The following is a 21,441-nucleotide window of genomic DNA, read 5'->3' on the forward strand; positions in this document are numbered from 1 at the left end:
TTTAAAAATTGCAGTTGGCCGCAATCGCGAAGAAAATAATAAAGATCACCTTTCGGAACTTTTTTATCTGTACCTCTAATGGAAATTTAATTAACACATCTTGAAGAGTTATGTTAGCTATGTACATGTTGGAAATTTCATCGAAATCAGCTGGTGTAGAATCAAATAACAGGCATCGAAAGATAAATAAGAATCTATAATTAATAAAGTTATAGAAAATTATAACTTCGCATCGTTTTTAATCGTTTTTAGCTCGTGGTAATGTTAACCGATTTCGGTGAAATTTTCAACATGTATATAACTAGCATAAATGTACAAAATGTACTTTTTAAATTTTCATTACAGGCTCGGATAGAGTTACACGAAGTAACCCTTACTATTTTCTTCGCGATTCCGACCAACTGCAATTTTCCTAATATCCTTTTACACATTGTTTAGTAAACTAATCCTTCTAACTTGTCAAAACAAAAAATTCAAATCGTTGGTCTAATTTTTAAAAAGTTACTCTGTTTTAAAGAGTATATATTTATTCCTGGTCGTATATATTTTTATTATCATGGCGTTAGCGCTGAAGGTACGATTAATCCAAAAACTTATAATATTATGCATTCATATGATCTTGAATACCAAAAATTCATAAATGTTTAGCATGGTCGATGAAGAAAAACTTACTTCACAAGTGTTCAAAGCTATGAACATCCACTTCAATACATTTCTGTGAGCGATTAACGTATGATTCTTGGCCGCCCGTATAACGTGACGACTAATATTATCACATTGTTCTGTTTAATACATTCTTTCATATTTTATAGTATTATACTAATATCATGATAAATTGTTTGTTTAATCGTACCCCATAGAAAGAAGCTTAGAGGTTTAAGATCAAGCGAACGCGCAGGCTATATCGAATGGCTGTACAAAGAGCGATCCAACGCAATGTTGAGGAAACTTTTCTCCTATTGACAATTGGCATCATTTTTAACACTTGTTGAAATCAATTTTCCTTCATTGGTCTTTCTATCGTAACTTTTTCTTCTTAATTTCAGCTGTAACCTGTAACGCCATGATGATAAGAAGATATAGCTCCATTTAAAAAAATATCGATAATCTTGAAACGTATAAAAAATATGATTACTATCATATTTGCCCTTCTAAATCAGATAATTCCTTTTCTCTAATATATTTTTGTATTGTCAATAGTGAGTGAGATATTGAAAGTGTTTAAGTTAGTTTAAGTTAATATAGTTGGATGTATATGTTATTTACTATTGAAGAAGTACTTATTCATAAGAATGTAGTAATTATACATTTCACCTAACGGTATATGTAAGAATTACATTCCTTTATTGCATATAGAGGACATATATAAAATTATTTTAAAACTAGCATTAAAAATTTACAATTTTAATAATTATTAATTATTAATTATAAAATTCTAAAATGAATCAATAATAAAAACAATTTTTATCTCATTTTCTTAATAATTTGTACAAATTTATTGATATGCAATAATATGAAATATACAATATACAAAAGTTTACTTTTACATAGATTTTTTAAGAATTATTCTTGAATTGCCATTATAAGAAGTATGTTAGCCATATCCCAAATATCATGAATCTTCATATCTATTAATTGCGATAATTTTGAAGCTATAATTCTTACTGATTTACAATCTATACATAAAAAGAATGCCCCACAAAGAACGATAGAAGCTCCCAAAAATAATATATTTGACATTAACATCATAAGACTCCTCTTTTCTTGTTGAGTTTTTGCTATATGTTCTTGCAACAAACATTGCAAATGAAAATATATTTCCTCCCTCTATAACCATATATATCTGTTTCATTAACCATGCTAATGTCATTTATAACATATTACTAATGTCTTACAAATATCTATTAATAAAATTCAAACCTGCAGATAAACTAGATCCAATAAATTTATAGTAAGTTCTTGCATATTTGGAGTATCCTTGAGTCCTGTTGCAGCTAAAAGAATTTCTACGCAATTTAACGGAGTGTAAAATGGCATTCTGAATCCAACAGTCTTAAATACCTTATATTCTGATAGAAAAATTACATTGGGTGTGTATTCAGATTTTTTGTCTATACACCGTAAGATACCAAGTACCTGTAGCATATAAAACATTAAGATACCACTATTGATAAATTTAGAATAAAATCATGTATATGTACTTGCGATATTCTTAACTTGTTGAAATGCGAATCCATTTTATTTGCTAATTGCAAACAAGACATGAGGTATAATTTTGATTGACTTGCTACTTTTTTACAAACTTGAGACCAAGAACTTTCTGTTTGATCAGCATTTCTATATACTTCCCAAAAATAGCTACACATAAATTTATCATATAAGTGAATAGCAATGTATCTAGTATCTGGCCCCAAATGGAGATATTCTGTTATTTTAAATATTGCATTGATAATTGGAATTGGTATAGCTGAAAGCAGTATGAATGAAAATTTTGTTGTTATTATATTCTATCAAAATAGGAACAACAAAGATATAACAAAGATATAAATAAAAATGAAATTAATATTAACAAAGGGATACAGTTTCAAATGCAATAATTACCTACAAATGGCATGTAAAATTCGTCTTTAGCTTTGATAAAACTTTCTTGCGCTTTAATGATTGATTGAAGTTCTTCTAGCCAATCATCAAGTAAAGGTTCTGTATTAAATAGATAGTTGTTTCAAGAAGAAAGTTTAGATTCATTATTTTTGTGTATTAAACATCTACATTTGTCTGTCAACACTCTTATTTATATGAAATGCTAATTACCAATATAAGAAGTATCCAAGTCCATATTTTCTTTGAAAAATTCTTGCTTAATACTATTATTATCAAATATTATTTAATAACATCACACACAACAATGTTACCTTTCAAACAGTATACAAGATACTACTTAAAAGAAGCTAATTGGCTGGAGCATAAGTCACGTGATACATTTCGCGATATATCGAAATCATACATTCAAATTAAAATTAGAATTCATTTTACATAATATTAAAACAAGACGTGTATAAGGTAAGCATTTTAAATGTATGACAAAATTTTATTTAGTATATATATACATTTTAATATTTTAATTAACATATTTTATTCTATGTTCATGCTTTCATTTTGATGTTGTAACTCTGTTAACAACAAAGGTTCATATGTCCATTTTGGAAATACTCTTTTGTATAAATTCATTAAAATCGTGTCCTGCGACTTCAGTTGACCATTAAATACACATTTCATATGACCATGAGTACCTAGGAAAAAATAGTGTCATTTTTTAATTAAATACATCAATTAAATTAAGAAACATTTATGATCTATTTACCCAATGGCTCTTTTATATGTCCTCTACGACCATATTTTGTTCGTAGTTCAACTGGTTTAAACCAGTTTATATCTTCTCGATGAAAGAACATAAATCTTATAACTGCTGATCGTTTATGTACTTTGTACGCATGGCCGCTAAGAACAACACGTTTTACAACTATTCTATCTGGATTCGCAGATAATACACTTCCAGTTGCAATTAATTCCTACAAAAATATTGTAACTTTTAATAATATAAGAATAGAATCAACCTTTAACTTGTATATAATTATTGCCTCCTTACCAATGATTTATTCAATTTTTGAACATAACATAATACTGGACATGGTGGAAAAATAATTGGAGCATACATGCTTGCTACGACAGTGTTCTCTGGACGAAAATACCGCTCATACTGAAAAATATTTCTATTCTTGGTAACAAGATATAAATAGAATATATTAAAATCTCACAGAAAATAATACATGCTTTATGTTTGTTTCCGTTTGTGTGTTGACTAAATATTGGGCACGCAGTGAATCTTCTAAATCCACATTGAAATATCAATTTTTCTTTAGATTTCACCGGTTGTGGACTAATATTAATATGTTTCAATGCCACATTTAAGACAGACATTTTGTGCTCGTTCGGTAGTAAACCAAATACAATTAATGGATGATTTTCCAATGAAGAAAATGCAATAAAAAGATCTTGCCGTACATTTGCAACGTGAATTGTGATATACCAACCGGGCTAAAAATATTTGTATAATTTAGCATGAATAAATAATTAGTTTTTAATTAATCAAATGTTTCATACCATAGCACCCTCTATTTCCTGAGATTCTTTAAATATACGTTTTCGCGTCCGATCAAAATTTTCAAATTGAAATATTCTAGCGTAATCAGTAGGAAGGTTTTCTTTCGGATCCCACGGACTTGTTCTGAATGATTCAAGTCCACGATATTTTTGGAACCTCTGTTTTGCTAACATATCTTGAGGTGTATCTACTTCGTCAGGAAATTGTGCGTCTAATTTTGCGTCTATATTTGAAAAATTGTGGTTAAAGATTTCAATAATACATATTCAATAATGTAATATAGATATATTCGACAAACATACTCTTCAAGTTTTCCATTGCTTCTTTTTCTTCTGTCATATCAATATTCTGATCGTATCGTTCATCAGGAACTTCGGACACAGTAATTGTCTCGTATTCTTCCTCGTCTTCTTCTGCATCTGGTCCACTATCTGCTTGAGACTTTGGTTCATCAACAGACATCTCGTCTTCTGATTCGTCGTTCGAGCACTCACTCAATTCCTCTACAAAATGCAAGCAAAGAATAATATGTATCTCCAAATTTAATTTATGACTAAAAAACAAATACCTCCATCCTCATCAGGAATCCAAGCTGCTTGATATTCAGAAGTTCCTTTTGGAACTCTCTTTACAATTTTTTTTCTTTCAGCTTTAGCTTCGGCTAATTCCTCTTCTGTAGGCCAAGTTTGTTCAGCATCCATAGGGTCAGGTATATTTTCACTTTCGAGAGATTCCTAAAAAATTAAGAAAATTGATTATTGCTTTTAAAAATTTAAAGTTTTATTTTATTTCATGAAATTACTTGTTTTTCTGGATCTGCGCGTTCAAGAACCCGCGTGGATGGTTCATCGTCCATTGCATTACAATGTTTTCTCAACTTTTTCTCCACTGGATATGGATCTTCAGGTGCATCAATTTGAGACATTTGAAAATCTCCCAATTCAGGTATGTGTACTAGACCATTAACTGATAATGGTACGTTCCTAAGATATCCTGAGATCATAAGAGTTCCAAGCTCTGTGGAGTTCTATATGAAATCGAATTTGGATATATATTTATCTTTTAATTAGTATAGATAATTATTACATCAATACCTACTTCATTACATTTAAATTTTATTTCTTCTGCTAACAAATGAGCTCTTTTGTCTCTATATGATACAGTTCTTTGCTTTTGAGTACCAACACGTCGTAAAACATTAAAAGCATCAGTGGGAGTATCTAATTGCAAAACTTTTTCCTCAGGAAGCCACTTAGAAAGTTTAGATTGTACATGGCTTTTAAAATCTTGACGTTTCTGTAATAAAGTTCGTGAAATTGAAATTATTTTTGTACAGAATATGATAATAAATATCAAAAACACAATACCTTTATGTGAAGACTTTCAACATTTGTAAGTGCTATTAGAGGAGTTGTCAAACCTTGAGCAACACAGGGCATAATAATTTCTTTTCCCCAGTCATCAAGTACTTCAGATCTGGGACTATTATCAGACTTATTTGTAGCGGATGCAACAAAAAGAACAGTTGTAGCTATTTTTGCTATATCTAATGTGGCAAACAAATTACCAACTGGTGGGACCACAATGGAAAAGCGTTGCTTGAACCTAGGTACACTGTCGTAAAAAAAGATTGATAATCAATAATCCATGTTTTTATTAATATCATTTATCATAGTAGCATTATACCTTAAATGTATTGTACCACATGGACTATTAGTTATATTAGCAGATTCATCAGCTTTTGTTATTATTGATAATATATTATCAATATCTAGGTCTTCTTGTAATGGAATAATGCATATAAGAATAGGTGCAGAATGGGATCCACCAAAATTCCTTTTTTGCTGCAACACTTCCTCTCTCTTGTTTTTTCTAATTTGTGAAGATTGAAGCCTTCGGGCACTCTTCCCAAGATCTTTAGTAGCACGTTTCGATAAAACTTTTACTCCAACTTTTCCTATATTGGTTTCAAATTAGAAAATATAGAAAGCAGTAAAAAGCTATAATAATATAAATTGCAAAGAATTTTACCTTTAACCGTGCTACTTATTGATCCTTTACTACGATGTCTACCCGTTTTATGTGGTTTATTAACTTGCTTAAATGCACCAGGCCGATGTACTTCTTGCTTTGTTATTCCCATTTTATTTGAAAGTATATATTCTTGTAAATGAAATATCCTTATAATAAATCTAACTGTTTGCCATGTGTAAAACCTCACGATAAGACGTGTGTTGCTTCACTCCTCACATGCTCCAAGTTGCAGTTTCTTTCATTTTCTATAGATGGCAACGCATGGCTTGTTCATATACTAAGGATGCAATATTGTGCGATAAGGCTTGTAACGCCATCTGTAGAAGATGAAAGGAACTGCAACTTGGAGCATGTGAGGATAGCTGGCAACACACGGCTTGGCCTGGAATGAGGGATGCAATACTATGTGATTAACACACGTCTTCTCTGGCATTATATTCACTGACGAGTCGTCTGGGATAATTCCTATGTTTGCCCTAGAGAACCATAGGGAGCGTAAGAAACACTTTGATTCTTTGGCAGGTCGGTATTTCATAACCTGAGACACATGTCCCATTTAACGTCACGTCTATCCTATTCTTAGTCAATGGTCATACTGAATTGAGGTGAACTTTGGATAATTCATTGCTTATGCTAACATGAGTTAGTTTTGTAAAATGGCATGTTGTCAAAGTTATATCCCGGATTATTTTGCAATAACTGACATTTTATCTACTGAAGAACGAATATCTTGTAAAATTGAAGTAGATTTACCTGGTTTAGGTAATTTTTCATTTATTATTTTATTACTTACTGAGATATATTCTATAAAACTATACTTCAATTAGTCTACTTCAAAAAATGAGATATTCTCTATATTATAGAGATATACTCTATAAAACTGGATTAAGTAATAAAAACTAATAATATAACTTTTATAAGGTCTTAATTATATTTTGACATTATATTTGTATATAATCTATATAATAATCACAGTATATTCATATTATGTATACAATACCTGATAAGAATGATATATAATATTGTTAAAGATACGAATACTATTGTTTAAGGTTTTTTGGATCCTTCGTGTCAATCTGAGGATTTACAAGTTGGATCCAAAGTAGAGTTTCCATTATGGCTAGCAGATGCATTAAAAAATTTACAGAATCCAGCAGTTAATATCGATATACCAAATATATACAAAGAAGGATATAGGTTTGATTTTTAAATTTTTATTTGTTTTTCAACAACATGTTATTTGAACAAATCTTTACAAACACTTTCCTGTGTATACTTATTTATATCATTTGTGCTTTTAGAGAAATTTTAGAAGCAGATGCTGATGCTATAGTTTTAAGTAGATGGAATCCATTTTATTATGAATTAGGAATGCACGTAAGAAAATTCAGTGGCAAAGATTCTGAAATAATTGCAGAAAGTTTACTACAGGTAAGCGAATTATAGTAAAAATAGGTACTATGTCTTTTTTATTTTTTAATAAGATATAGTGCCTCATAAAAGTATTCAAATACTTTTATGAATATATCATGTGTGTTATGTAAAACATTGGAAATCTTATAATTGAAAGATATTCTAATTAATCCATGTATACAGAATTGAAGTTACAAATTTCAATAACTTTATAAAACTAAAGTATCATGATAGGTAGGTCACAGCCAAGAATTAATTTCTATCTTTTCTAATATATTTTTCGAAATATATGGAGCCTTTTTGTTCTTCATTTTCAGACATTTAAGTCTCGTTTTCAATTAGTAATGGACTGGTCTCAGAATCTAACATCTGATCCTACATTAGCAATTCAACTTCCTCGACTTGAAAGAGATCTCTTCCTTATCGGTCGGCAAGCCAAAGTTCGTCTTACGGAATGGTTAAAGATGGGTACAAATGAAATGGTTATTTCCGAAATAGCGACAAATTTGAAAAAACGGAAACGGGACAAATATGAACTTGATTAGCTTTTTCGTTTTACAAAGATACAGCATACGAATGTCAATAATTTGTAGAATAATGTTTTTATCAAGTTTTTAAATAATCTGAAAATATCAATATTGTAGAATAAACTGAGTTTATTTAGAATAATCGAGAAACAGGTGCAAAACATTTTATAACATAAATTATATAACGTAACTTTTTTAAATTACATTTTTAATGAACTTGCATATTACTACCATATTGTAGAAAGCTGATTATTGGAAATATATTAATGTATTTGATATTGCAACAAATATTCTTTCATTTACTTAGAAATTAGAAAATAATTAGAACTTGCTTGAGTAAAAAAAATAAATACAAAAAAGTTATGAAAAAACGCACTTGTTACACATTTTATAATCATAATATTATCACTTTCACTAATTTACAGTTTCTGTATGGGCGTACACACATGCTACATAAAATGCTCCATTTTTATATTTATATATTATATTTTGCGTTACATACTAACAATAATGTTACAATTTAAAATATTGTTATAATTAATTAATTACATTATTGTTTTTTATACGGTCATAAATACGAAACTTAACAGAAGTCGCGATGAACATTTGGAATTAACAACTTGTTTAGAATCTTTTAAATTATATTTTTTGTGCGTATATGCATTCTGTATATGTAGAACGATTATTTATTTTTTCAACGTATAGTTTTCATTTATATTTAATTACATTGTCACGATTAATTTTAATCTTATAATATAGTTATGTAATTTATAATTAATTTTAATTTTCGTTGTCAAAATTAATTTTAGTTTCCTAACTAACTATTACTCTAGACTGTTCATTTTTTCAATATTCCCATATAAAAAATATGCGTATTTTTTTTTTAATATTTACTGTGTTTATAATAATTTCGAATAACATCAATTTTCAAATTCTACAAAATTTTTTACTTATAATTTTATAATAAATTTAGTAAACAGTTCTAATGAAAATGAAAAACAAATCATACTCCAAATGTACAGGACATTAACAAAAGTATGCGTACTCCTTTGCTAAAAAATAATTGCATTGCAATGGCGAGTGCTCCTCTCTTCGTTGAGAGAGGTGCTAACTACTTGCTAATTAGTTTTGATTTTTTATGTGGAATGTCATTTATTGCGCACAAAACCAAAAACATTTTTAAATGGTGAAAAAAATTCACGAAAATATTTATATTGCCTTCTTATTATAAACTCGAATATTTTATTAATATTTTTAGTTGATTGAAAAAAATTAAGTTTTGACTTAATTTACATGTTTTTAATTTACTGTTTTTGAGTAACAATATCAGTTGTATTGTCAGTTAAAGCATTAATACATAATAACACAAGAACAAAAATAATTTTTATGAAACATTTAAAAATAATTGTTATATTTCTAAATTGAAGAGACTGACGCCTATTGATAGTTTGAATATTTCATTCATTTCAAATAAATATTTTTATATTTACGATTCTTTATTAAAGATTTTATGCACTGAATGTAGAGAAAACATTCTAATTCAATTTGAAAGTTATTTAACATTAGAACCTAACAAGTTATAAATATTTCCTAATGAATTTTTTTCAAATAATACAAAAGAATTATCTTGAATAAATTTCTTGACAAAATTTCAAATTATTATAAATGTATGACGTGTTACTTTTGTTGTTTAACCCCTTAACCTACAACTACGGGCATAGCCCGTGGTACAATGTTCGAGCCAAACGTAAATATCACGGGCACAGCCCGTGGTAGATGATCGGACCAAATGTAAATATTACGGGCATAATCCATAGTACGATGATCGGCCACATGTAACATATAATATAATATATAATAGCTTGTTTACGTTTTCAGCCCAATATTCTCGAACGTAAATCGTGGGTTAAGGGGTTAAATAATAGGTATTCTAAAATAAAAATTTGAAATTTTTTATATAAAGAGAATGGTTGTAAACGATTTTAGGTTTTAATATTAAATAATTTGTTATGTATATTAAGAAGTATCTAGACTAAAAATATCTCCTATGTGTTAAACGAATGAGCATGATATTAAGATGAAAGTATTTGTTAAGTCTAAAATCTTTTATTTGACTGGTAAAAACAAAAAACCTTGTCATTGTAATACAATTCTAAATGTAATTAAAATGAATTTATTATGAAAGTCATATATTTTATATTGGCACATTTCCTAGAAAGTATTAGATTTTGAAATGATAATTACATGTTTGTACCCTGATTTTTGTAGGTGACATTAAGATGACTTGATTAGATAAAAATTAGTATACAAACATAACTTATCCTTATAAAATACTATGTACAATATTTAAAATCTTGTTGCATTCACTTATATGGATATTTATCAATGTGTAAGAAAGAGATAGTCGATATTGTCCAATATTCTTTTTAAAAAAATGTAACGTACGTTTAATTTACAAAAGCATTTATAAAAATAATCATCGTCATATTCTATATAACAAGAATAACAAGATGCTTTATTGTGGTAACAAAAATATTCTCTGGTAGGAATATATTATAAATAATATAATTAATAAACCCTTTGTATAAATAACTATACGCTTATATACTATGAATATAACACTTAAAATTTATGATTGCATTTATGTGAACAAGATCTTATGTTAAACAAAAGATCTTCTGATGAAAGTAATAACAGAAAACGCTAATGAAACACAGCTCATGATAAAATAATACATTTAAAGAAAGATTGTTCCTCTATAATAGAGAAAATTCTTTCTTCATGTCTTTCTTTTCTTCCTTTTTGCTTTAAGCCAAAGATTTGTTTACTTCCGATGACATTTATGAAATGCGATTATTAAATATTATGCAATAAGAAGTAAATTAATGTCATTATATATTTAGTTTAAGTTCCAAGTAACAAAAGTATTTTATTACTAAATTATCGACCGATTTTGATTGAACCTTATGATTACGGTGATTAAAATGAGTAATTGAGCAATTGATTGAGCGCGACTTTTACTCAATAATCAGAAATTTGGTAACACTTCTGATATTCCTTAATCTAGTTCTAAAAAGTGTTCTTAAACTACAAACAAAACTGATGAATATGAATGCGAGAAGTTCGATAAAACTTTTTTAAAAATGATCACTTAAGTTGCACCATTTTAAAAAATAACAAATGTATTTGTAAACATAGCGTGTGAATAAAAAAATGTTCTGTTTATTTGTAAATCAAATAAGAATTATCACTAGCATTTAAAAATTGTTCAAAAAGATCACTAGAGATCGTTAAAAAATCTGAGTTTCTCGTCGCAAGGTTGATAAAACCTTGATTTTTAAAAATCCATTCTTGCTTTTGGGATCTCTTAAGAATTCCGATACCTTTTCGAAAATCTTATCGTATGTTTCAAGATCTTTAAAAATGTTTGGAAGCAGTCCTCCATCTTATGTATCATCTTTAAATTATCTTCAACAAGTTCTTTTGATTCACTCAAATCACAAAAAGTTGAGAAGTAATAAAACAAATAATGTCATTTTAAAAAATTTTATGTTTTATAGACTATGTGGAATCTTTCCTTTTCCATCCATCTTAAAATTTGTGAATTTCTTTTAATGTATTCTCAATATTTGTCTCCCATTTAAACATTTGAAAATCAATCATCCAAGGAAAGCTCCCAGTTTTATGACACACAAACTAAATTCTTTCTTGTTTTTTGATAACTCTCCAATTATTTTCTTTTCGGTCAAAGAATTCGTTTTAAGAAACATCTTCTGGCATTATATTGCAATATGTTTTATGTGAAAAATTTCAAACGTTCAAGTAGACTACAAACTCTCGTAGAATACACCCTTGTTCCAAAAATCCGAGAAAATTGATACATTAACTCTTACTAATAAAGTTTAATCATTTAAATTTGATCTTAAAAGTCCTTCTGCATTCTTCCACAATATTTTAAGTTTCTGTATAGATATTTCACGTTTACAGAGTTGACGTGTCAGTAATTATGCGTTTTGTTAATCAATGCGCCAGAATCTTTAAACTCTAACGTCTTTTAATATCATTAAAAGGTTGATTCAGTTTCAAGACTGGGCTCCTGTTTAAACATCCTGAATCCTGTTACACTAGTCACGTCTTCTTGATTCGAAATAGGTGTAAGATCCCTCAGGATCATTACAGGACTTCCACTACTCAGCATATGATCCTGAGGACTTAATGGAGCCATATTTGTTGGGGTCAAAGGACTGCTAGGACTCTCGTTGCTGCTCACATAACTACCAGGAGCGTTTGAAATTGGTATTGGTGTTGCAACACCGTTGATCTCTGCTGTTGCACCACCTAAGAGCATCTCTTGCAGCAAGTTGTCAATGTGTGCGACTCCAAACAGTCTGACAAACTGGATTTGTTCGATCATTTGCCAAGAAATGGACTGTAAGGCTGGTAAAGTTAGGAGGATCTCACCAAAACGACCACGACTATCGTATTGTCGGTCACTTATGTAATCCTCCAAGTTAATCTGAATTTGATAACGCAGTTGCTTGATTCGCTGTGGTTCACTTAGGCCTTTTGCATCTGTTAACAGAAAGGTTTTGGATTATTTTGGATTAAAAATGATATTAGTGAAAATCAGGTTCTTCCAACCAATTATTAATCCAAAAATTTTATGAAATAAATGTACATATTGCATATCAAAGTAACTCAGCCCGTATGAACAAATTTTATTTTATATTTTCGGCTAACTTTTATTATACATATCTTTACACATATTAAAAAGCAGAGCACGCGTGCATTGCTTGCAATCCATTTCGGCATAGCGACTGTGACCGCGCCGATCATCAATTAAATCTCATTGAGACAATCGTTCTCGCGTGCCGGCAAATCTTCGCCGAATGACACGCAAATTCTACGTTGTTCTTCAACTTGACATAATCAATAGGATATTATGGAAGATTATCTTGGATCAAGAACAACCGTGGTCGAAAGACGCTTTTGTGACGGTTTTCTTAAGACCTCATAAGAAATTGATTTAAATACACTAGAAGATTTCTTTATAATATGCATAATAAAAGTTTTGTTTGTTACTATGGGTAATAAGGGGTTTCACTTATTTATAGTAGGAGTTAATGGTGACAAATGGTGATTCAATAGGGAATAAGTGAGTGAAAGTGAAGAAGGGATGAGTGAGAATGGAAGATGATATAAATAATAAGATACTAATGTATTAGATGCAACTGTATATCAACAAATTTGTACTTTCTAAAATATTAAAAAAAATATTACACTATATAGAAGAACTTCAAGCTCTTGGAAGATATACCAGAAGGAAGCTAAGGCTATTCAAGTTTCTTAAAACAAAAATAAAAAACTTATTTTAGTACAATCTAACTTCAAAATAACAAAGTTATCCTAAAGAATTGTTATCTAAATTGGTTACTTTTAGACATCACTACATTTACTTATTACATGAAACAAGCATTTATTTTTATGAAACCATGTTTTATTTTATTTCAAAAGAATATGATCAGGATAACAATGATTTTAGGGACAATAGTTCAGTCTACGGTTCTATTATTTGAATCAAAGAAATACTTACTGGGATCGAAAAAGACGATGGCCTTTAAGCAAGCAAATTCTGTATCGTCGATCTGCACCTCGTTCAAAGGCTTCACCAATTCATCCATTACCCTGATACCAACCTTGCTGATGTCCAGGTCCTGATTACGGCCCTCTGCGGATAATGATATGACTGATAAACACGGTTAAACCATTCCTATCGACACCTATTACCATTTGACTGAGCCCGGATTATAGTTGGGAAGTATTAAAGGAAAGCAACGACACCGCAATAACCAATACGTCAAACCTATTTTCTCTTTGCACTCATGCTACTGCAATTAGCAACGTGAAGACCGGACTCAGTCTCTACTAGCTACTACCCCAAATATTGGTCGTGCAATTTATTCAACGAGACCATCGATAGCTCTGTAAATATTTAACTAATTATTTTGAACAATGGAATTTATAAAATATCTTCTTTTTTTTAATTAGAATAATGAAGCTTTTCTTTGTTGTTGGAATAGTGAAGTTTGAGAGGTACTTTAATCATTTTGTTTTATGTTAATGGGACAGGAAGATTGGAAATTTAATCTACAATTTGAACTGAATCGCTAACAATCTATTGTAATGATTGATGTAATGTAGATCAATTAAAAGAAAAATTTGAATAATTGTATTTAATATTTTTTGTGGATATGTTTGAATAATTACTTTTAGGAAACTTATAATTTTTTATGCTATCTTATAGTTCACTATAAATTATATTAATTAACGTATCGACTGTCTCGGCTCACCATAACGATTTCAATGCCACATTATCCCAGTGTTAAGTACACGATTATTTTCCACAAAACTTTAACAGAAATAGAATAATACATAAAAATAAATTAAATATTTATTCTTAACGTTTAGTGACATATGGGAGATGATTCATCATGCAATAGTTTATATTTTTCTCACCTATATTTTCCTATAGTTATGCCAGACCTATTTTAACAAGTACGAATTACAATTAAGAAACTTATCAATCACATGTAAACTCTACTTATCAATCACATGTAAACTCTACTTTTTACTTATAATTATTTTCTACTTGGTTACATGTAAGCTAAACAATTGCAAATAAAAAAAATAAAGAAATGTTAGTTTAGCTGGTAATTGCAATTCAGTAAATCTATCTATATAGAAGTCTTAATTAACACTGTTTAAAATTAAGTAATTAAATTTTTGACATATATATTTAAATATCATAAAATAAATTCCAAACATTATATCATAAGAACGACGTTTTCGATACTTTAGAGAATGAATTGTAAAAGTCGAAACACACAAAATAAGATACTCGCTCGGGAATTTCATTGAAAATAATTTTAAAGTACCTCAGATAAAGATACAGTAGTGGGATTAGTATGTTATCGCAAATTTGGAATAACCATAATATCTTAGATATCTTTCTATAATATTTTTCATAAAAATTTGCAGATAATTAGAAATATAATTTTTAAGAAACAAATAATTATAAATAGAAATAGAAATACAAGATTAGCAATTTACATTTTATCCTAACAATAGAGTTAACATAAAAGTTATAACGAAGTTGTACAAATTTCGTCAAATATTTCAATTTTGATAAAATAATTTTAAAGATATCTTATTATGTCTTTGGACAACTTTTTAAAACAAATGTGATTTATTCTTATCTCTTCCGAGACTCGCAATCTAATGAAATCTTATCTGTCGATGACATCGACGGATCGAATATTGCGATAGTATCTCTATTATGCCGGGATAATAATACCTTCAGTTGTTTCATACCGCCAAACCGATATCGTGAGTAATCACGAAAAAATATATTTTGATGCGATAATCGATTGTTAAGAAGGTTGCTTGGCAAAAAATTTTCCCTCCTTTCCTGTCTTAAGACTTGATAATTTTTTACAAACGAAATATATAAAAATTTCTTTTCATTTCTTTTAATTTTTTGGTGCTAAAACGTATTACGTATTATGTGATCTATAGTGAATTATTATCCAAACTATTATTTAAATTATTTTATGAACAATATTGTATCATCTCTTTTATACATACGCACTAAGGTGTTAGGGATGACCGAGATATATTTATTTATAATTTTTATAATCGTTTTATGAATTTTCATGGCTCTTTAAATCTGTAAATCAAGGTGAACATCGAGGATATTTTATTTCAATGAATTAGTGTTATAAATAGCTTAATGAGGTCCATAATCATTAGTGGTTGAATGATATACTGTTCAAATGACGTAGAGAATACTTCAAGCATGAATAGGAGCATTTATTTTATCAATTAGAAACTGTTATACCGGATTACATATAGAAATATAATTAGATTTAGTATTACAGTTCGTATGTTATGTTGGTAACAGTGAAAGGACAGTTGATAAAACTGTTTTGGTGAACATTTTAAGATATGTCACTATATTTTTGATAGGGTATTCCCATAATTATATCTATGTATTATACAGAGTGGTTGGTAACTGGTGGTACAAGCGGAAAGGGGGTGATTCTAGGCGAAAAAAGAAGTCGAAAATATAGAATAAAAATTTTTCGTTTGAGGCTTTGTTTTCGAGAAAATTGACTTTGAATTTTCGCTCGGTACGCGTGCACTTTATCGCGCTTCGTTATAACGGATTTCACTGTAGATTTAAAAAAAAATTAAAAAAGAAGATTAAAAAAAATTTGTATTCTATATTTTCGACTTCTTTTTTCGCGTAGAATCACCCCCTTTCCGCGTGTACCACCAGTTGCCAACCACCCTGTATAGACTTATTTGAGCAAAATAAATATTTGATCCAGTAATAATAGAAAAAGTTTAGCATAAATTTGTAACAAGTTTATCATTCAATGTGTCAACAATTAAATAATCTGATTTAAAGCAATTTATATGTATTTTCACTAAATATACATTTTTTGTTTAACTATTACTGAAAGCTACGTTACTACTACAGTAATTAGTAAATGAACGTTTTTAAATGATAGTTGTGTTAGTGTCAATTCTGTTGTTAACAATTTTGGGTTAATCTACAAATAATATGATTATTTAAAAAAACTTATCATATAAGCTTGACCATATAACCTCTTTTAATCCCTTGATGATAGCTTTTCTTATTTATGCCTTAATATTACTTATATCCAATTAAAATTTATTGTTATAAATTTTTCATTACATTATAGGAAATGTTTTTATTATATGAAACATTATACTGTAATCTTGCAGTAATAATCACAGTAATGTAATGTGTATAATATGTGTATTGCATAATATAAAAAAAATCATACATATTTTATTAGATGAGAAAACCAAACTTCTTATATTACTATTACTAATATTTGATCGTCGAGGGATTAAACATAAAAAAGCGTGAACCTAACCCCAAGAAGAAACCACAGAGAAACGTACCAGGACAATTCTTGGTTATGATACAATTGTTTCCGAGAAGAAGGACATCTTGCAATTGCATGCTGCGTCTGGCAACACCTAGGAGAAGATGTTCACCCGCGTGTGCCCTTAAGAGTGCTACTTGATCATCAAGGGTTAATTCGCTGAAAGCGGGTATGTACTTGGCCCATTCGACCAGGATAAGAAGTTGCTGCTTCATACTATCGCAAACGTCGTTTATGTTGGCGATTTGTTTTGTGCTCAGGTCTATATCGCTGTTCGGACTGCCTAGCTGTTTAAACATAATCTCGAATTACTCATTATGCGATTTATGTATATTGAATGGAGTAACATTGGAAATATATTTTATAGGTTTATTAATTAAATAAATTATTTCTAGTTAAGAGAATATATGGAGATTGTAGGTATTGCAATATAATAATTTATTACTCTCAATGTATAATGGTTCTACATCTCAATTGGCGCGAAATTTAAATAATTTCAACTTTAATACTGCGAAGATCATAATCTATCGTTGAAGTATTCTAATGTTAAAATTACAACATTAAATTTGTTTCATTAAAACCAAAAAGCGAAAGAATAAATAAAGCTTAAATTTCACACAAACTGACCTCGAGAGCAGCACCAACTTGTCTACTAAGCATTTCCGCCTGAAGAAGAGAAACAACAGAAAGCCCACTTCCGTTGTTACTTTGTTCTTCATAGCTTGGCCTTCTACAACTTATCCGATCTCTTTCATTTTGTACGGCTGAAACAAAACAAGAAAATAGAAAGCTCATTTCACTCCAGTGATGGCTTATAATATACATAATTGACTCATTCTTACAAGCCCTTCTGTATACCGGCATATTTTCTTTGAGTCACTAATTAACTGCTTGAGAAGCCTAATGTTTTTGCACTTTCTTTTCTTTTTATTTTATCACGTATACTTCGTTTTTTTGTCATATTATAAATAAAAAGAAATATTTTTTGACAGATGAAATTATTACAAATATTAGGAAAAAGCATTATTAAGCTTTTTTGGAACTTTTGCAACGTCATTTATTGTATATATAAATTTGATTATAGCTTCAAGTTACTTTTGCTACTCATGATTCGATTTAACGTTAATCTTAAAAAAAAATTGTTTGATAAGTTAAAGAATTTGAATAGATTTTTCAGTGGTAATATTAGCTTCCATATTCAAGTTTATCATTCCACAGAGGTGGAAACTATAAATTTTTAATTAATGATTTAAGGTAAGTTTTCAGTATCCTAAAAAGGCTACAAAGCGGTTACGTGGCTATTATAATTTTTCACAAATAATATCAAAGTCGTATAAAATCTTACTAATAACTTACAAATAATAGTAACTTTTTCCTAATTAAATATATCGCTTCCTATAATTTATTTTATTAATAATATAATCGCCCATTCTTAGTTCTAATGATCATATGGAAAGAGACGCGGAATATTTATTGAACATGAAAATATTTATTAAAATGATATTAGAATTTTTGCGCATACCTTCCTTTTTCATGCCAGCCTTGAAACATTTCCTTAATCTGCAGTACCTACATTGATTCCTTTTGTCCTTATCTACTACACAATTTCTAGTAAATCTGCAACAAAAAAAGTATTACACTTTCAATAATTTATAGATTTTATTATATAGCAATTATACCGTATAATATATGGAGAAATAAGAAAATAGTTTGAAGAAAGAATTCACTAATTTAGGATTATATGAGATAAGCACTTAATGAATTCATGAATTAATTATTCACTGTTAAAGTTGATGTATCCTTTAACAGATATGAAGAATGAGAATTGATTATAATAAAGAAATAATTTGCAACGTGTTTCATTTTGAAATATTGAAGATTACAAATGAGGATTAACTTTTCATAATAATTTTACTTAGTATAATTCCCCAATAATAAAGCTATCAAGTAATGTTCATTAATATCTCCAATATATGTATGTCATAATCAGTTATTATATAATCTTACTTCACATTCGTCATATTTTACAATATGAGAAATTTATAACTAACTTTAACGAACTTATATAACATTTTGGTTTGTATCTACTTCATAATTTGAAAGCTAATTACCATATAACCTTATTTGATGCTTAACATATTTATTACAATCAATGATTTGGAAAATATGCAATTTGTAACAGAGTGAAGTACGTACATCAATATATCATTGATATTAATATTTATCATTATAAGCGAAAATATGTAGTTGATAATATGAGCAGTTTTTATCGAATATTACATAAGAATATTGTAAGAACATTTATCAAAAACTGCTAACATTAAAATTATCAAACGATTTTAAATTTCTCATTAGCCTGATTTTTGATAATTCAAGTGCAAGTCATCTAAGTTCTAAATTTCCAAATATACTTCCAGCTTATTGTTAAAAATACACCTCCCATTAAATCTATATCTTAACTGAAATTTAAAAATTAAATTGTTAAAATTATTTTTAGGTGTTGTTAACATCTTAATTTCTACAAATATTTCGTTAATTTGTTAATTCGTTATATTATACGTATTTAAGAATAAAAAATAACTTGCTTAAAAAAATTGGAATAAAGACTTTAATTTATATATAACATAAATGAAATTTCAAGAATGATACCGAATTTATTCACTGACCAACAAATTTTCACTACTAGCTCATTCGAAAATGTTATCAATTATCACGAAAATTCATTAGTCATAGATATTTCTTAAATGGGAGATACAGCTTTTAAAAATAAACGAAGATATTTGAGTTTTAAACATAGATAAAACTTCTAAGCAGATAAGTCATGGAGATTTTTACAAGTGCAATATTTCAAATATTTCATAAAAGTGAAATAAACCGCTCATTTTTCTCTGAAGCGAGATCCTCCGTTGTGTCTTATGACATAAATATCTTATGTTTAAAACTATTGCAATTATAATTAATACTCGATTAATTGAATTTCTGCCGATTGAATTCACTTATTCAAATATGAGCTCCTATTATGTGAAGGAAAATAATAGATAGTGGAGGGGGGGGGGAAATATGGTATGCTTCTATTACATGAACTTTAACTATACGTATCGACTCCAACAAACATACTGTTTGCCTGCCGACAAGTTCAAATGAATGAAGTTGTACCGTAGTTCTTGACCTCCAAAAATTTATTCCGGCCCTGGGTGAAGATCTAATTTTAAAGGAAAGGAGAAGAATTTCACCAACCTGCAGGTGTAAAGATGGTTCTTTCTGACTGATCGCCGGAAAAAACCCTTGCATCCGTCGCAAGAAGCAGCGCCATAGTGCTTACCAGTTGCGCGATCACCGCAGATCGCACAGTGCTGCGAAAGCACGCCACCTACCCCCGATCCTGGCAAACTGAGGACCGATCCTCCAGCTGCGCCCGCCCCCATGCTTAGATCGGCATCTGTAACATGACGAATTTTCATTTACTATTTTATTTGTAGATAAGTGAAACTTAACAAAAAATTGGTGATCATTTTACCGTATTCAAGAATTTCGAAAAGATACTATACGTATTCTGATAGTCACTAATTCCTTTTTCCTAGCATACAGCACTGATGGCTGTGAATATGGTTTCCAATTAATTCAACGAATCCATTAGGAAGAAAAACGGAACATTTTACTTCGAAAATTTGTTCACGAAAAATTTGATTAACGTGGTAGTAATGAAAGGAATTATCCACACTAGATAAAATTATACGTTTATTTGTAATGCGTAAATGTACCTGTTTATATACACATCAATCATTGTAAATATATGTCATATCTTCACTCCCTAACTATCCAAATAATCCTCCAGCTGTTTATCATTTTCTATTTGCTGTGTTAGTGCTTCGTATCTCTTCGATAAGTCATTTATCATAGCTAACTGTGTTTCAACTTTCTACTCAAGTATTTCTAGCCAAATGCGACTATTTAAGCTGCGTTAAAATAAAATTCCAAAGGGCTAGAAATATGTATTTGTTACAAATATAATCGAAAAAATTCAAATTAAGCCGTTAGATTACAATAAATTTTCCTACCGCCTAAAATCACAAGCGAAACAATTCCACTGTAGACCTAGTTCGAACCAGACAGCTAATTGCAAGCTACGAACAATAAATGATCCACTTTCAAGCAGACTTATGAATAGATAGCTCCTATCGTAGCTGTACAGATTGCTATGTACTTTACTCATTTGTCTAGAAATATCTTCCCAGAAAATACGAATTGGACATAATTTTACATATAAAATGCAAAATTAAAATAGAAATATAAATATATCTTATCTTTATCAAATTAATGATAATCT

At 29.1% G+C, this 21,441-nt stretch overlaps 4 protein-coding genes across 13 annotated transcripts in view; 1 reads left to right on the forward strand and 3 right to left on the reverse strand.

Moving 5' to 3' along the window:
* Nucleotides 1-1,508: 1,508 nt before the first annotated feature.
* Nucleotides 1,509-2,963, reverse strand: LOC117217005. Of its 2 annotated transcripts, none has more exons than XM_033464258.1 (5): nt 2,812-2,963; nt 2,602-2,700; nt 2,202-2,467; nt 1,921-2,136; nt 1,509-1,827 (listed from the first exon to the last, which is right to left on the reverse strand). In XM_033464258.1, the coding sequence occupies exons 1-5, from the start codon at nt 2,834-2,836 to the stop codon at nt 1,564-1,566; spliced, it is 870 nt and encodes a 289-aa protein (XP_033320149.1). In that variant the 5' UTR covers nt 2,837-2,963; the 3' UTR covers nt 1,509-1,563. The 2 variants fall into 2 exon arrangements, with proteins under 2 accessions (XP_033320149.1, XP_033320151.1); XM_033464260.1 differs by having other exon boundaries at nt 1,530-1,843.
* A 91-nt stretch (nt 2,964-3,054) lies between these two features.
* On the reverse strand, nt 3,055-6,417 carry LOC117216999 (pre-rRNA-processing protein TSR1 homolog). Its single transcript, XM_033464237.1, has 12 exons — nt 6,194-6,417; nt 5,849-6,119; nt 5,530-5,776; nt 5,261-5,458; nt 4,965-5,189; nt 4,731-4,896; nt 4,465-4,665; nt 4,162-4,385; nt 3,832-4,095; nt 3,647-3,757; nt 3,362-3,569; nt 3,055-3,290 (listed from the first exon to the last, which is right to left on the reverse strand). The coding sequence occupies exons 1-12, from the start codon at nt 6,303-6,305 to the stop codon at nt 3,133-3,135; spliced, it is 2,385 nt and encodes a 794-aa protein (XP_033320128.1). The 5' UTR covers nt 6,306-6,417; the 3' UTR covers nt 3,055-3,132.
* Nucleotides 6,418-6,628: 211 nt separating this feature from the next.
* On the forward strand, nt 6,629-8,482 carry LOC117217006 (DNA replication complex GINS protein PSF3). Of its 2 annotated transcripts, none has more exons than XM_033464262.1 (4): nt 6,629-6,718; nt 7,249-7,393; nt 7,498-7,627; nt 7,927-8,482. In XM_033464262.1, the coding sequence occupies exons 1-4, from the start codon at nt 6,664-6,666 to the stop codon at nt 8,152-8,154; spliced, it is 558 nt and encodes a 185-aa protein (XP_033320153.1). In that variant the 5' UTR covers nt 6,629-6,663; the 3' UTR covers nt 8,155-8,482. The 2 variants fall into 2 exon arrangements, with proteins under 2 accessions (XP_033320153.1, XP_033320152.1); XM_033464261.1 differs by lacking the exon at nt 6,629-6,718 and adding an exon at nt 6,759-6,958.
* A 1,811-nt stretch (nt 8,483-10,293) lies between these two features.
* The window catches only part of LOC117217001 (hepatocyte nuclear factor 4-gamma), a 50,535-nt gene continuing 39,387 nt past the window's right edge, over nt 10,294-21,441 (reverse strand). For 6 of the 8 annotated variants that reach the window (XM_033464243.1, XM_033464241.1, XM_033464246.1 and 3 more), the window contains 6 exons: nt 20,352-20,553; nt 18,637-18,731; nt 17,742-17,878; nt 17,131-17,401; nt 13,730-13,882; nt 10,294-12,708 (listed from right to left, as the gene is read on the reverse strand). In XM_033464243.1, coding sequence (XP_033320134.1) covers nt 12,200-12,708; nt 13,730-13,882; nt 17,131-17,401; nt 17,742-17,878; nt 18,637-18,731; nt 20,352-20,553 — 1,367 coding nt within the window. In that variant the 3' untranslated portion in view covers nt 10,294-12,199. Of the gene's footprint in view, nt 12,709-13,729; nt 13,883-17,130; nt 17,402-17,741; nt 17,879-18,636; nt 18,732-20,351; nt 20,554-20,875; nt 21,010-21,441 lie in introns of those variants that run through there. The other 2 variants (XM_033464248.1, XM_033464242.1) reach the window with 2 other exon arrangements.

The sequence above is a fragment of the Bombus bifarius genome, unplaced genomic scaffold, assembly GCF_011952205.1.
Source record: "Bombus bifarius isolate JDL3187 unplaced genomic scaffold, Bbif_JDL3187 scf7180000007974, whole genome shotgun sequence".
NCBI lineage: Eukaryota > Metazoa > Arthropoda > Insecta > Hymenoptera > Apidae > Bombus > Bombus bifarius.